Here is a 17,064-nt window from a genome sequence, read left to right as displayed (position 1 = left end):
AGAGACAACGGCAGAAACCAGCTGTATCTGCAGATGAACAGTCTGAAAACTGAAGATTCTGCTGTTTATTATTGTGCACGAGAGACACAGTGACTGGAGTTATTTGAGAGGCTGTTCAAAATCCAACAATACTCCTATCTTCAGTTTACTGAACTTGTCCGTTTGTTACAGAAACATACATCTTATTTATTCTCAATTGATTCTCCCTTTCAATATCATATCTGTGGAGCTCCTCAGCCTCATACACAAACATCTTCAATTAATTTAGAATTTTCTTGTATAAACTAAAAACATAAATCTAAAGAGTTACAATTTCATGATTTAAATATTTTTGGATCACTTTAGCTTTTGATGTGGAAAAAAAAATGTATTTTGAGCAAATGCATAAAATTTAAACACACATATTCCACTCTTCATCATGACCATTGGTAATCTATATAAACTGATTCAGTTATAAAGACTTAAGGCAAATGATGCTTCAAAGAACACATGTAGCTTTACCTGTTTAACCCTGACCATATTTTCGGGGGAAACATCTAAAAATACATACCCAAAGTAAATGAAGAATTACTTCACAGTAATAAGGTTCATATGGATGTTCTTGGTGTCTATGGACATTTAGAGACCTTACAGAATCTATTCCCATTGTCTAAAATATTGTATCTATTACTATGCCTGAGTAAACTGTAACAAACTAAAAGAGAAATTAGAATTTTTTATCCTTGCCTGTTTTTTTTTCAGCTGGATTGACGATGGTATGCATAAATAAATTGTTCGTGTCTGAGATTTTAATAGCGTATATTTCCACCCCACAAAGATTAAAATCATGTTTTGAACATTAAAATTTGCACTAAAATACACTTTTGATGTACTTTTATTAGCATTGGGGTCTAAACTTTGAGCAAAAGTTGAAAAAACATCCATTGTCCTGATTTATTATATTTTTATAGTACATGAATATTAATATAATTTTTTAGGCCCACGGGCGTGCCGTAGGGTCAGTGCACAATGACACCAACACCAACAGATCTGCACAAATATCCAAACCATCCGGACTTTAATACACATGACCCCTGAAACAAATAAAGAGTACATATAAAGTAGAAAAGAACCATGTTTTTTTTAAGGTATCGGTTACATTTAACTTAACTCAACAATTTCAAAGTAATTTCATTCTCTCTCTCTCTTTTTTATTTATTTACATCAGTTCCCAATCTTTTTTTTTTTTTTTTTTGGTTTTTGTTTGTTTTTGTTTTTCTTTTCTTTTTCCTTACATAGTGAAGTTCACAAAATGTTTCAGGACTCTTGAAGAAATCAATTACATATAATAATAATAATAATAATAATAATATAATAATAATAATAATAATAATAATAATAATAATAATAATATAATAATAAACTACTTTCTTTGGAGTTTTTTTTATCCCCTTTCCTGTGAAAACCAAAGGAGGAGTCAATGCAAAACTTAGATGTCCTCCACCTCTACTTATGTGAGTGCAGAGAGGACAACAGAGAACAGAGCAGTTGAACATGATGGACTATAGGACAGGACTGCTGCTTTTCATTATCTGCTGGGCAGGTGAAGATACCAAACAATTAATAACAAATCCATCTGGAGTCAAACTGTGATGCAGGTCTAATGCACTTTTTCTCCTTGAACAGGTGTTGATGGTCAGACTCTGACTGAATCTGAACCTGCAGTAAAAAGACCTGGACAATCCCACAAACTGACCTGTACAACATCTGGATTCACATTAGGCAGCTACAACATGCACTGGATCAGACAGGCTCCTGGAAAAGGACTGGAGTGGATCGCATATAACAGTAATGGTGGTGGCAATAGTTACTATTCCAGTCAGTTCAAGGTCGTTTCACCATATCCAGAGACAACAGCAGAAACCAGCTGTATCTGCAGATGAACAGTCTGAAAACTGAAGATTCTGCTGTTTATATTGTGCACGAGAGACACAGTGACTGGAGTTAGTGAAGCAGCTGTACAAATCCTAATTCATGCAATAAAACCTAACTTATCCCTTTGAACATAAACATACACATCCCTTTTCTTAATTGATTCTCCTTTCAATATCATCATCTGTTGAATTCTCTATGTATTTTTTCTGCAACTTCAAAGTTTAGCATCACATGCAAATACCTTCAATTCATTAGGAGTTTTTATTTAAAAACTACAAACCTCTAAAGAGTTACAATCTCGTGATTCAGTAATTTCTGAGTACTTTGGTTTTTGATGTGGAAATTTTTTTTAAAAAATTATAAAACATGAACATACAGATTCTTCATGTGACCAAAGCTAGTCTTTATTGACGGATTCCTTTCAATGCAGTTTCAGCAGCATCATCGTTAGAATACTTATACTGTATTCTCTACTGATTATGAAAAAGCTCTAATTGTTTATTCAACAATATGTAAATGACTATTAGTTATAATGAAGTGACGTGTGTTTGTGTCAGTCAGAGGAGATCCCTTCAGTTCATCTCATCATCAGTCATGTTCTCTGTAGCTCTGATACTGCTGTTGGCATCTGGATCCTGTGAGAAACTGTGACTTTACTAAACACATGGTAAACATGTATCAGTCAGATGAATGATGGAGATAATGTTGGTTTGTGTTTCCACAGGTGTGTACAGTATAGACCTGATCCAGCCAGACTCAGTGGTCCTGCAGCCTGGACACACTTTGACCATCAGCTGTCAGGTCTCTGGTTATTCTCTGACTGACAACAGCTATGCAACAGGTGGATCAGACAACGTGAAGGAAAACCAATGGACTGGATTTTCCATCAGTGGGGAGGAAGTAGTGGCAGCTTTTATAAAAACAATGCATTTCAAAACAAGTTCAGCTTCAGCAGAGACATGTCTGCTGGAAGAGTGACTATAAGTGGACAGAATCTGCAGCCTGAAGACACAGCTGTTTATTACTGTGTTCGTGCACGTTACCGCACAGTGACACAAACACCAACAGACCTGCACAAATACTCAAACCATCCAGAATGTATTACACATGACCCCAGAAAGACATAAAGAGTAAGTATACTGTTGAAAACGAGTTTTTTGAAGACATCAGTTAAATTTTAAGTTATCTCTAAAACAAATCTAAACAAATTAAATAAATTATCAAATTCATTTCTTTCTTTCTTTCTTTCTTTCTCAAAACTCTGTCCCTATATTTATATATATATATATATATATATATATATATATATATATATATATATATATATATATATATATATATATATATATGTGTGTGTGTGTGTGTGTGTGTGTGTATGTGTGTGTGTGTATGTAGTTATTTTTTTCAATTCCAGTCTGAGGTTTCAGTTATGAGAATGAATTTTTCCTTTGAAGCTTCATGACAATTTGCATATTTATGCATTTACAGCATCAGCAATTGCACTGGGACAGTGCTGTCCGAGTGTTTTAAATCTGTACGTCTGCAGCAAAACCTTAGATGTAAAAACAAAATAGAACCAGAAAATTAACATACATACACAATAATCTTTATATAATTTAACAGTGATGAATATAATCCATTCATTTCTTTCACTTCCGTTTAAATAACATGAAATTATGAACTGAATGCGTTTGAGTCATTTAAAATTTAGATTAAATTCATGGCAAGGCAAGTTAAACATACATTTTTCTTTTCAGTTCAGCCTTTGAATTTCTTAACCTTTTGAATCTACACCTTTATGAACAATAAACAACAACACAATCAATCAATAAAATAAAGGAACATTTCTGAGAGTAATAGAATAAATAGTGATAAAGGAATAGTTAAATATAGGAAGTCACAACAAAAATAGTTTTATGTCTTTGAGGGTAAATAATATTCTCACAACTTCTATTTACTGTGTTGGAGGTGAAAGTCTTTTTGTTTAATATTAAAAATAACCTCATTATTATTCAGTAGGTTCACTATGAATCTGATGTAGGAGGAGCTACTGTAAACAAATTGTCCCAGAGTATCCAGTACAGATTCTATTTAAAGCAGAATCATGGATTTCAGCCTTAAAACACACTGTAAACATGGCTGACAGAATGAGAACATTCTTGGTGTTTGCTGTGTTGGTGTTAACAGGTGTTCAAGGCTGGAGCATAACACAGTCTGACCCAGTTGTGACGAGACCAGGAGAGTCTCACAGACTGACCTGTACAGCAACTGGACTAAGCTTTAGCAGCAACTGGATGGGTTGGATCAGACAGGCTCCTGGAAAAGGACTGGAGTGGATCGCTACTTCCACGAATGGTGGCAGCACTTACTATTCCCAGTCAGTCCAAGGCCGTTTCACCACCTCCAGAGACAACAGCAAAGAGCAGATGTATCTGCAGATGAACAGTCTGAAAACTGAAGATTCTGCTGTTTATTATTGTGCTCGAGAGCCACAGTGACTGGAGTTAGTGAAGCAGCTGTACAAAATCTTTACCCTGTATGCAGTATTATGAACTCATCGCTTTGTAACAGAAACATACTGTACACCTCCTTCTTCAGCTGATTCTCCATTTCAGTATTATTATTTGTACACCCCTCTGTGTATTTTTGCTGCATGTTTAGTTTAACATCATATGCAAAAATCTTCAATTCATTTATAGTTTTTTTATGTTAAAAATAAAAACCTCTAAACAGTTACGATATCAAGATTCAATGATTTTTGGGTTAATTTATTTTTAATGTGAAAAAAAAAAAAAAAAAGAAAAAAAAATTCTGATTCAACTAATAAAACATAAACACATATTCCACTCAATTGTTGACTATAGTTGGTCTTCATAAACTGATTCAGTTTATACAGACTTAAAGCAAATGATGCTTTAAACAACAAATTTAGCTGGTCTTTTATGTTAATAAAGAAATGTGTATGGAGAGACCTTTAGAAAAAACGCCACGAAGGTATTGGACTGCAGTGTTTAACTTACACTGATCTCTTGTGAAATATAAAAGAACTGAAAAGTAACACTATACAATGAATGGCAGCGTTTTAGAGATGCACAGATTATTGATGGGTATTATCAATATAACAGTATAATTATTTTGCCAATAGCGACTGCCAGTGCATGTGTTACTTTCTGTTTCTTTATTTTGGTTTTCTTGTCATTTAATCCTCGTAAGAAAATTATTTTTACTATATATAAATATACATAGTAACTGTTTTAAAGTTTTTAAGCCCTTCACTACATCATCATTGAATTAATATAGAAATAAACATACACATTTATGAAAAAACAAAACTAAATAAAAAAAAAGAACATTACAAACAGATAAATATGCAGTCAGTGAAAATATATTTATGTGAAGATACTGATATTGGCTGATATCAGGAATGTCAGCTGATACTGGTATGTACCCAATATATCACTGCATCCCAAAGCATTTTGATTATAAATTAAGATTTGAATGATATTGATTAACAAGATGATGAGATTAAAAGATAAAATGAGAATGATATACAGATAAAGGCTTTAACTTTAGTGAATATTTTTTATTTTTAGAAGTTGCTTGTTTACTTATATTTATAATCTTCTCCTCACTATTTGACATAATGGAATAGACCTAAAAAAAAAAAAAAAGATTCATTCTGTGCTGATTTTTAAGAACCAAATGTTTGTCTGTGAACAGTTTGTTTTTTAGGTGGAGTCGATGCAAAACTCAGAAGTCCTCCTCCTCTACTTATCTGACTGCAGGAGGCATGTGAGAACAGTTGAACATGATGGACTGTAGGACAGGACTGCTGCTCTTAACTATCTGCTGGGCAGGTCAAGATATTCACCAGTCTGAAGATCAGGTTCTTATTAAAAGACTAACAGCTTATAAACATTTCCTGTTTTCTCATTTGCCTTCGCAGGTGTTGATGGTCAGACTCTGACCGAATCTGACCCGGCAGTAAAAAGACCTGGAGAATCCCACAGACTGACCTGTACAACATCTGGTCTGCCAGTCAGTAGCAACCATCTGGCCTGGATCAGACAGGCTCCTGGAAAAGGACTGGAGTGGATCGCTACTCTGTATAGTGGTGGGTTCATCCACTATTCCCAGTCAGTCCAAGGTCGTTTCACCATCTCCAGAGACAATGGCAGAAACCAGCTGTATCTGCAGATGAACAGTCTGAAGACAGAGGACACAGCAGTGTATTACTGTGCTCGAAGAGACACAGTGAGAGACACTAATAGGAATTTCATACAAAAACTCCTTCATCTATCCATTTCTGTTTGTTTGTATTACAAACATGTTTTCAGATGATATAAGGAAAAAATATTTTCCCTCTTTATCTTTAGAAGTGTTTTGTGGTGACTTCTGGATTATTATTATTTTATAAATATCAGACACTTCCTTAGTGATTTATCAATTATGTATTATTTTACCCTTTACTTTACAATAACCGGACAGATAAACATGCAAACGGTGAAAATATATTTTATGAAGATACTGATACTGACTGAAATGAGAATGATACAGATAAAGACAATGAACATTTTTATTTTTACAAGTGACTTGTTTACCTATATTTATAATCTGTTGTTCACTGATTTACATAATGGAATAGATCTGAATTTCATTTAGTTCAATTCTGTGCTGATTTCTAAGAACAATATTTTTGTCTTTTGTCGAGAGAGAGAGCGTGAGAGAGAGAGAGAGAGAGAGAGAGAGAGAGAGAGAGAGAGAGAGAGAGAGAGAGAGCGAGAGAGAGAGAGAGTGTTCTTCCACAATTTTAACAGTGTTTACACAAATTTAATTTTGTTCAAGAGGTTACTAAAGTTCAAATATGAGAAGAAATTTGTCTCACATCACTAAACATCTACTTCTGCTTTACTGCCTTCCAACCTGTGAGGAGCAGTCCATGCAAAACAAGCATGTTTTCTGTCTCATTTAAGTGACTGCAGATGATGACAGAACTAGTGGGTGTACAGTTGAACATGATGGACTACAGGGCAGGACTTGTGCTGTTAATGATCTGCTGGGCAGGTGAAGAATGTGTTATTACTTGATTATGTTGAAGCAAGACTGAGTTATGGAAGAGACAGTCGCTGAATAAAAAGAGTAAACAGGGGAGAACATGAATGAAACGAAATCCTAATTACAGGGAAAATCAAAAATCGTAAACGTATATGTGTTTATAAAATGACAAAAAAAGCTTTATGTTCAGTTTATTTCAAACTATCAAAAATCTGATAGATCAATCAATCAATCAGTCAGTCAGTCAATCAATCAATAAACAGTCTTTGAATAATCCTGTTCTGAGTTTTGTTTAATGTTAGAAACAAGTGACAGACAAGGTTTCAGTCCTAAACCTTTGGGGTTTTTCATGTCATTTCTACAGTAAAACAGTTTCAGTTCCTGGTGTTAAACTCTAGAGAACACACAAACAACTGATTAGAACCTTTTCCCTGTTTGTGTCCATCTGTCTGTCTATTGGTCAGTCTGTCTGTATCTAAGTATGTCTGTTTGTCTGCTTATATTTCTGTTTGTCGACTTATTACATTTTTCACAAGGTGTGTCTCTACCATACCTTTGCCCTCAGTGGGACAGTGTTCTGTAGTTTGTGATCGTCTTGTTCACTGATGGGTAAAAGACAAGTGATGTTTCCACATGTAATTTTATTGCTTATCTTTCATATATTAACTGTTTATCTTATATTGATGTTATTTGTTGTATTTTTTCTGTCATTAAAAGACCAAAATTTACCTCAATGCTTCTTGTCATCCATCACACCCCTGCTGAACAGATTCATTTAATAATGAATCCACTGAATACATATTCAGTCACATGACACAGTTGTTTCTTGTATTATTGTTGCCATGGTTTTGATAGATGCTGTAACTAAAGCTTATGTGGAAACTTTTAAAGTGCATGTAAAGAAATTCTTCCTGGAACATTTTTGCTGATGTCACTAAACACTGAAGTGAACTTTCAAACTCTCAGGCCTGTGAGGAGGAGTCAATGCAAAACTCACACCTTTCACATCTACTTATCTGACGACAGAGAAGAAAACAGACAGAAGTGGACCCATAGTTTAACATGATGGACTACAGGACAGGACTGGTACTGTTAACCATCTACTGGGCAGGTGAACATATCTGCTTATAATAAACTAAAGGGTGTCCTTCATATACTGGCAGATCATTGTATTTTCTTGGTTTTATTTACAGGTGTTGATGGTCAGACTCTGACTGAATCTGGACCTGCAGTAAAAAGACCTGGAGAATCCCACAGACTGACCTGTACAACATCTGGATTCACATTCAGCAGCTACAGTATGCACTGGATCAGACAGGCTCCTGGAAAAGGACTGGAGTGGATCGCTTATGTTAGTGGTGCTAGTACTTACATTTACTATTCCCAGTCAGTCCAAGGCCGTTTCACCATCTCCAGAGACAACAGTAGAAACCAGCTGTATCTGCAGATGAACAGTCTGAAAACTGAAGATTCTGCTGTTTATTATTGTGCACGAGAGCCACAGTGACTGGAGTTAGTGAAACAGCTGTACAAAATCCTCAAAAATGATGTTGTCAATATTTTATATAAACATTACTGGGTTGTGAATATCAATTTGCTGTTTCCTGCATCCACATGTATTCTAATCAATTCCATAATCAGGAATTTATACTGGAATGAGTGATTAGTGAAAATAAATAATCAGATGTTAAAAGATTATTTTCTATCAGATTGTGATTAAAGTTAATGAGTAAGCTATACTGTAATAAAAGAGCCTGATATGAAGCACAGAGACCTTCAGAAAAAGTCAGTGAATGAAAACTTATTTTGAACCTTCAACAGTGACTGAACACAACTATAACATTCATATCAAAATTAGTTTTTATTTATTAAAAGTGCATGATTACCTTCAAAACAATGCTGAAGATGATGAAAACCCAGATCTTAATATTAATTAAACACAATTAAAAACTGCATTACTTGTGAAAAATGTGCACATTTTTTTTTTTATTTGCCAGTCAAGAAAAAGCTGTAGTAAACATAATTTAATATAAAAAAAATAAAAGCTATTTCCACTCTCAGTGCTTATTTTACACGTACTTGATATATATATATATATATATATATATATAAGTTTTTAATTATGTAAAAGACAACTCATGCAGTTTTTTGTTTCATGGATAGCTGTTCTGAGAGTTGTTTTTCAAAATAACTTTATTATTTTGTTGAACTAAATTCTAACTCTATTGTTCACATCTTAACATACAACTACAGATGTGCAAAATCACTGCCACAGTTCATTCTTTTAATGTTTATTATTGTCATTCATTATAATTTATCAGGTCAATACTATCAGTAGTCATGTCAGTTTATTAGGTTGCTCCTGTTGCTACAATTGCATTTCACCCAGTTTTTTGTCTTGCATTTGATAATGTTTTGCTTATTATACTTGAACATTGGTGCTTGATTTGATCCTCTCTTTTGTAAGTTGCTTTGGATAAAAGCATCTGCTGAATACAATATAATGTTTAAAAAAAACAAAAAAAAGGTAAAATAATTAGGTTGTAAATCAGAAGACTTTGACTGACATAATGGAGGTGATTGTACAATAAGAGGTTAAGTCACCAAATACACAGAGTTAACACAACCTTTTCACCTTATTTTAATATAACGTAAATATTACAACTCCTACTTTTACTACTAATACTAGTCATAATAATAATAAACTAAAGACTGTCTTTTAAGCCAACCCTAACCCTTCATGTGAAAACCAAAGGAGGAGTCGATGCAAATCTTAGATGTCCTCCACCTCTACTTATGTGAGTGCAGAGAGGACAACAGAGAACAGAGCAGTTGAACATGATGGACTATAGGACAGGACTGCTGCTTTTCATTATCTGCTGGGCAGGTGAAGATACCAAACAATTAATAACAAATCCATCTGGAGTCAAATTGTGATGCAGGTCTAATGCACTTTTTCTCCTTGAACAGGTGTTGATGGTCAGACTCTGACTGAATCTGGACCTGCAGTGAAAAGACCTGGAGAATCCCACAGACTGACCTGTACAACATCTGGATTCACATTCAGCAGCTACAGCATCGACTGGATCAGACAGGCTCCTGGAGAAGGACTGGAGTGGATCGCTGACATCAGTAATCTTGGCAGTACTCGATATTCTCAGTCATTTCAAGGCCGTTTCACCATCTCCAGAGACAACAGCAGAAACCAGGTGTATCTGAAGATGAACAGTCTGAAAACTGAAGATTCTGCTGTTTATTATTGTGCACGATACCCACAGTGACTGGAGTTAGTGAATCAGCTGTACAAAATCCTACATGTCAGTAAAGCAGAGATTCCTTAATTGATGTTTCATCTTAGCAAACCATTTCAGTCCACAACATATGTTTATAATTGTACATAAACTGTGTAAAATATGTACAAAATTCAAATGTTGATAAGGAGAAAAATTGCACCTGAAACAGTCCTCAAGTATTTATGAAATTAATACATTACAGTTAAACTTGAAGCAGAACTGAGTTATGGAAGAGACAATCACTGAATAAAATTTTCAGAGGCCAAGAGTCAACAGTAGAGAACATGAATGAAATGAAATCCTATTTAGAGGGGAAATCCAAAATCGTAAACATGTATGTGTTTGTAAAATGAAAAAAAAAAAAAAGCACCCTATGTTCAGTTTATTTCAAACTATCAAGAATCTGATGAATGAATGAATAAATAAATAAACAAATAAATAAATGAATAAATGAATAAATGAATAATCAGTCTTTGAATAATTCTGTTCTGAGTTTTGTTTAATGTTAGAAACAAGTGACAGACAAGGTTTCAGTCCTAAACCTTTGGGGTTTTTCATGTCATTTCTACAGTAAAACAGTTTCAGTTCCTGGTGTTAAACTCTAGAGGACACACAAACAACTGATTAGAACCTTTTCCCTGTTTGTGTCCATCTGTCTGTCTATTGGTCTGTCTGTCTGTATCTAAGTATGTTTGTTTGTCTGCTTATATTTCTATTTGTCGACTTGTTGATTTTTTCAAGGTGTGTCTCTACCATATCTTGGCCTTCAATGGGACAATGTTCTGTAGTTTATGATTGTTTTTTTCACTGATGGGTAAAAGACAAGTGATGTTTCCACATATGATTTTATTGCTTATCTCTCATATATTAACTGTTTATCTTATATTGCTGTTATTTGTTTGATTTTTTTCTGTTATTAAAAGACCAAAAACTAACCACAATATTCCTTGTCATCCATCACACCCCTGCTGAACAGATTCATTTCATAATGAATTAATTTAATACATGTTCAGTCACATGACAAAATTGTTTCTTTTATCATCGTTGCCATGGGTTTAATAGATGCTGAAACTAAAGCATATGTGGAAACTTTTAAAGTGCATGTAAAGCAATTATTCTTGAAACGTTTTTGCTGATGTCACTAAACACTGAAGTGAACTTTCAAAGTCTCAGGCCTGTGAGGAGGAGTCAATGCAAAACTCACACCTTCCACATCTACTTATCTGACAACAGAGAAGAAAACAGACAGTAGTGGACCCATAGTTTAACATGATGGACTACAGGACAGGACTGGTACTGTTAACCATCTACTGGGCAGGTGAACATATCTGCTTATATTAAACTAAAGGGTGTCCTTCAAATACTGGCAGCTTATTGTATTTTCTTGGTTTTATTTACAGGTGTTGATGGTCAGACTCTGACTGAATCTGAACCTGCAGTGAAAAGACCTGGAGAATCCCACAGACTGACCTGTACAACATCTGGATTCTCAGGCCACTATCATATGGGTTGGATCAGACAGGCTCCTGGAAAAGGACTGGAGTGGATCGCTTGGATCAGTGGTGATGGTGGCACTACTTACTATTCCCAGTCAGTCCAAGGTCGTTTCACCATCTCCAGAGACAACGGCAGAAACCAGCTGTATCTGCAGATGAACAGTCTGAAAACTGAAGATTCTGCTGTTTATTATTGTGCACGAGAGACACAGTGACTGGAGTTAGTGAAGCAGCTGTACAAAATCTATACCGTGTATGCAATATAATGAAGTTATCCCTTTGTTACAGAAACATTCATCTCTTTTATCTTCAATTGATTCTCCCTTTCAATATCATAATCTGTGAAGCTCTTTAGCATCATACACAAACATCTTCGATTCAGTCAGAATTTTCTTGTATAAACTAAAAACCTAAATCAATAAGTGATAATCTCATGATTCAGTGATTCTTGGGTCACTTCAGCTTTTGATGTGGACTTTTTTTTTTTTTTGCAAATTTATAAAACAAAAAAAAATGATTGATTGACATGATGAACATGAAAAACATGATTTCACTCTTCATCGTGACCATAGTTAGTCTATATAAACTGATCAATTTTATACACATACACATGACCCCTGAAACAAAGAGCACATTTAAAGTAGAAAAGAACAATGTTTTTTTAAGGTATCAGTTCTCTTTTTTCTGTTTATTTTTTTTTTTTTTTTTATGTGACAACCTCTGTTTTTTTTTTTGTTTTGTTTTTTCACAGCATAGTGAATCAAGCAAAATGTTTCAGGACTACTGAAGGAATCGATTACTCTTGAGAACAAGCCAAGTTGTTCCCTTTTATACCAGTAGGGGGAGGTCTATGCAAAGTTTTATTGCTTATAAATGCAACACAATCAACTCTCACAGCATTTGTCAAAGAACAACTGGGAGAGTTTTTCATCTAAATAGAACTGATCATCATTCATAATGGAAAATACACTCACATGGACTGTATTTGTGTTTATACTTCACATACATGGTAAAAGGATCATCTACTTGAACACATTTAAATGACTCTGTGTTAAATATCTAACCTGTGATACAGTGTATTTGATTCCTTTTTTCTTTGTTTACAGGAGTTTGGTGTGAGATCAAACTGGACCAGTCATCCTCTGAGGTGAAAAGACCTGGAGACACAGTGCAGATGTCATGTGTCATTTCTGGTTATAGCATGACGAGCAGAAACATCCACTGGATACGACAGAGGCCGGGACAAGCTCTGGAATGGATTGGGAGAATGGACACAGGCAATAATTCTCCTCTCTATGGCAGCTCTTTCCAAAGACGTTTCACCATGACTGAAAATGTTCCCAGCAGCACTCAGTACCTGGAAATCACCAGTCTGACAACAGACGATTCTGCTGTTTACTTCTGTGCTCGTGAGCACAGTGACTGAAGACAGTGGAACAGCTGAATAAAAACCTCTGAGTCAAACAATATTATCTGAAAAGTACATGAATGAGTTTCACAACACATTTGTTCAGTTTCCACTAAATATTATGTCAAGAAATGGTTATAACTAAACAGGTGACTTCACATAAAGAAAAAAATAACAGGAGAAACATTTGACCAAAACATGACTTTGAGGATTGTCTTCAGTCTAAAATATATCCCAAATGTTGGTTTATTGTATGGAATGATGAGCAGACAATAATTAATGAAAACTGATATTAATGAATAACATTTCACGGTTCAAAACAACAAACCATCTCTTTCAAACATTGCTGTCACTTAAGTGTTTTTTTCTGTTTTGGAGATTTTTAGTAAATGACTATATGCACTAACTGTGGTGCATGGTGATGAGAATTAAAACATTTTCAATTCCAGTCTCATATTTCAGTTTTGAGAATGTTTTTTTTTCTTGAAGCTTCATGATTTTTTGTGTATTTATGGCCTTAAAGCATCTGCAATTACTGTCCAAGTGTTTTAAATCTGTATGTCTGAAGAAAACTCTTGATTTAATAACAAAATATAATCAGATAATTAACATGCACACACAATAATCTTGTATAATTCAACACTGATGAAAATTATCCATTAATTTCTTTTACTTACTTTTAAAACACATGAATTGATGAATTGAATGCATTTGAGTCATTTAAAATTTAATTAGATTCATGTCGTATGTAATGACCAAAAGCATCTATTGATCTAAAATGATTAATAACCATTGAACCAATTATCCTATTAATACATGTAAATAATTGGTGTGAAATGCAGTTTCTCAGCTTTTCATGAACATCAGATATGACCCATTTGGACGTTCACAGACTCTTTAGTGAATGTGGAAACACTTTCATCTGCTGCAGCATTGATTCACCAGTAAAACCCATGGAGTTTGACAAATAACAGTAGTTGTAGAAGGTTTTATTTAGGTTAAGTTAATCGTTTATTTTGCTTTTCAGTTTAACCATTGAATTTAATCTGCACCTTTAGGAACATCTACACAATTAGTAAATAAAATAAAGGAAAATTGCTGAGAGATAAATCACAATAAATAGTGATAAAGGAAGAGTTAAATATAGGAAGTCACAACAAAAATAGTTCTATGTCTCTGAGGGTAAATAATATTCTCACAACTGCTATTTACTGTGTTGGAGGTGAAAGTCTTTTTATTTAATATTAAAATAATCTCATTATTATTCAGTAGGTTCACTATGAATCTGATGTAGGAGGAGCTACTGTAAACAAATTGTCCCCAGAGTCCAGTACAGATTCTATTTAAAGCAGAATCATGGATTTCAGCCTTAAACACACTGTAAACATGGCTGACAGAATGAGAACATTCTTGGTGTTTGCTGTGTTGGTGTTAACAGGTGTTCAAGGCTGGAGCATAACACAGTCTGACCCAGTTGTGACCAGACCAGGAGAGTCTCACAGACTGACCTGTACAGCAACTGGACTAAGCTTTAGCAGCTACTGGATGGGTTGGATCAGACAGGCTCCTGGAAAAGGACTGGAGTGGATCGCAACTGACACGAGTGGGGGTGCTTACTATTCCCAGTCAGTCCAAGGCCGTTTCACCACCTCTAGAGACAACAGCAAAGAGCAGATGTATCTGCAGATGAACAGTCTGAAAACTGAAGATTCTGCTGTTTATTATTGTGCACGACACCCACAGTGACTGGAGTTAGTGAAGCAGCTGTACAAAATCTACACCACACTTCAAACCCTTCCTGCAGTGTCATTAATTTATCCCTTTGTAACAGAAACATGCATCTCCTTCTTCTTCAGCTGATTCTCCATTTCAGTATTATCATGTGTACACCCCTCTTTGTATTTTTTCTGCATGTTTACTTTAACATCATATGCAAACATCTTCAATTCATTTATAGTTTTTCATGTTAAAAAAAAAAAAAAAAAACTCTAAAGAGTTACGATATCATGATTCAGTGATTTTTGGGTTAATTTATTTTTTGATGTGGAAAAAAAAATGACTAAGCTTATAAAATATAAACACATATTCCACTCAATAGTTGACTATAGTTGGTCTTTACAAACTGATTCAGTTTATAAAAGACTTAAAGCAAATGACACTGTAAACAACAAATTAAGCTGGTCTTTTATTTTAATAAGTGAATGTAAGTGGAGAGACCTTTAGAAAAACACCACTAAGGTATTGAACTGCAGAATTTAACTTACACTGATCTCTTGTGAAATATAAAAGAATTGAAAAGTAACACTATACAATGAATGGCAGCATTTTAGAGATGCACAGATTATTGATGGATATTATCAATGTAACAGGATAACTTTTGCCAATAGCTGCTACTGATGCTTGTGTTTCTTTCTGTTTCTTTATTTTGTTTTTCTTGTTATTTAACCCTCGTGAGAAAATTATTGTTTAATATGTATATTTAAAAATCGTTATTAATTTAAAGTTTTTAAGCCTTCACTACATCATCATTGAATAGAAATAAACATACAAATTTATTAAAAAAAAAACTAAATAAAAAAAAAAAAAAAACATTGCAAGACGGATAAATTTGAAATCAGTGAAAAGATATTTTATATGAAGATACTGATATTGGCTGATATCAGGAATGTCAGCTGATACTGATGTGTGTCCAATATATCACTGCATCCCCAAAGCATTTTGATTATAAATTAAAATTTGAATGACATTGATTAACAAGATGATGAGATTAAAAGATAAAATGAGAATGATATACAGATAAAGGCGTTAACTTTAGTGAATACCTTTTTTTTTTTTACAAGTTACTTGTTTACTTATATTTATAATCTTCTCCTCACTATTTGACATAATGGAATAGACCTAAAAATAATAATAAAAAAAGATTCATTTAGCTGAATTCTGTGTTGATTTTTAAGAACCAAATGTTTGTCTGTTCACAGTTTGTTTTTTAGGTGGAGTCGATGCAAAACTCAGAAGTCCTCCTCCTCTACTTATCTGACTGCAGGAGGCATGTGAGAACAGTTGAACATGATGGACTGTAGGACAGGACTGCTGCTCTTAACTATCTGCTGGGCAGGTCAAGATATTCACCAGTCTGAAGATCAGGTTCTTATTAAAAGACTAACAGCTTATAAACATTTTCTGTTTTCTCATTTGTCTTCGCAGGTGTTTGGGGTCAGACTCTGATAGAATCTGACCCGGCAGTAAAAAGACCTGGAGAATCCCACAGACTGACCTGTACAACATCTGGATTCTCCTTCAGTGGCTCTCACATGGCCTGGATCAGACAGGCTCCTGGAAAAGGACTGGAGTGGATCGCTTGGATTTATAGTGGTAGTGGCAGCACTACTTACTATTCCCAGTCAGTCCAAGGTCGTTTCACCATCTCCAGAGACAACAGCAGAAACCAGCTGTATCTGCAGATGAACAGTCTGAAAACTGAAGATTCTGCTGTTTATTATTGTGCACGAGAGACACAGTGACTGGAGTTAGTGAAGCAGCTGTACAAAATCCTCAAAAATGGTTTTGTTGTTACTTTATATGAACCCTAGTGGGTTGTGATTATCAAGTTGCTGTTTCTTGCATCCACAGATATTCTAATCAATCCCATAATCAGGAATTTCCACTGGAATGACAGAGTAGTGAAAATAAATGATCACATGTTGAATATAAATTTTTATGTTGTGGGGTTGTGATTGAAGTCAATGAAAAAGTAATAATGTATTAAAAAAGCCTGTAGTGTACTTATTTTTTTTTTTATATATTAAGGAAGACCTGCAGAACAACTCACAGTGAATGAAAACCTGTTCTGAACCTTCAACAGTGATTGAACAAAACTATAACAAATACAGGGTGGGGA

The 17,064-nt window shown here is 34.4% G+C and overlaps 1 pseudogene and 1 gene segment (V, D, J or C); both read left to right on the top strand.

The window, feature by feature from the left end:
* The first annotated feature begins 2,477 nt into the window (after positions 1-2,477).
* LOC115423850 (Ig heavy chain V region MC101-like) lies at positions 2,478-11,958 on the top strand (annotated as a pseudogene).
* LOC115423873 (Ig heavy chain V region 914-like) lies at positions 9,747-10,339 on the top strand. The segment is given in 2 exon segments: positions 9,747-9,856; positions 9,940-10,339. Coding segments are annotated over 2 exon segments (360 nt in total).
* Positions 11,959-17,064: the final 5,106 nt, after the last annotated feature.

The sequence above is a fragment of the Sphaeramia orbicularis genome, chromosome 8, assembly GCF_902148855.1.
Source record: "Sphaeramia orbicularis chromosome 8, fSphaOr1.1, whole genome shotgun sequence".
In the NCBI taxonomy this organism is placed as follows: domain Eukaryota; kingdom Metazoa; phylum Chordata; class Actinopteri; order Kurtiformes; family Apogonidae; genus Sphaeramia; species Sphaeramia orbicularis.
The sequence above is the reverse complement of the archived record's forward strand: the minus strand, read 5'-3'. Positions and strand labels throughout refer to the sequence as shown.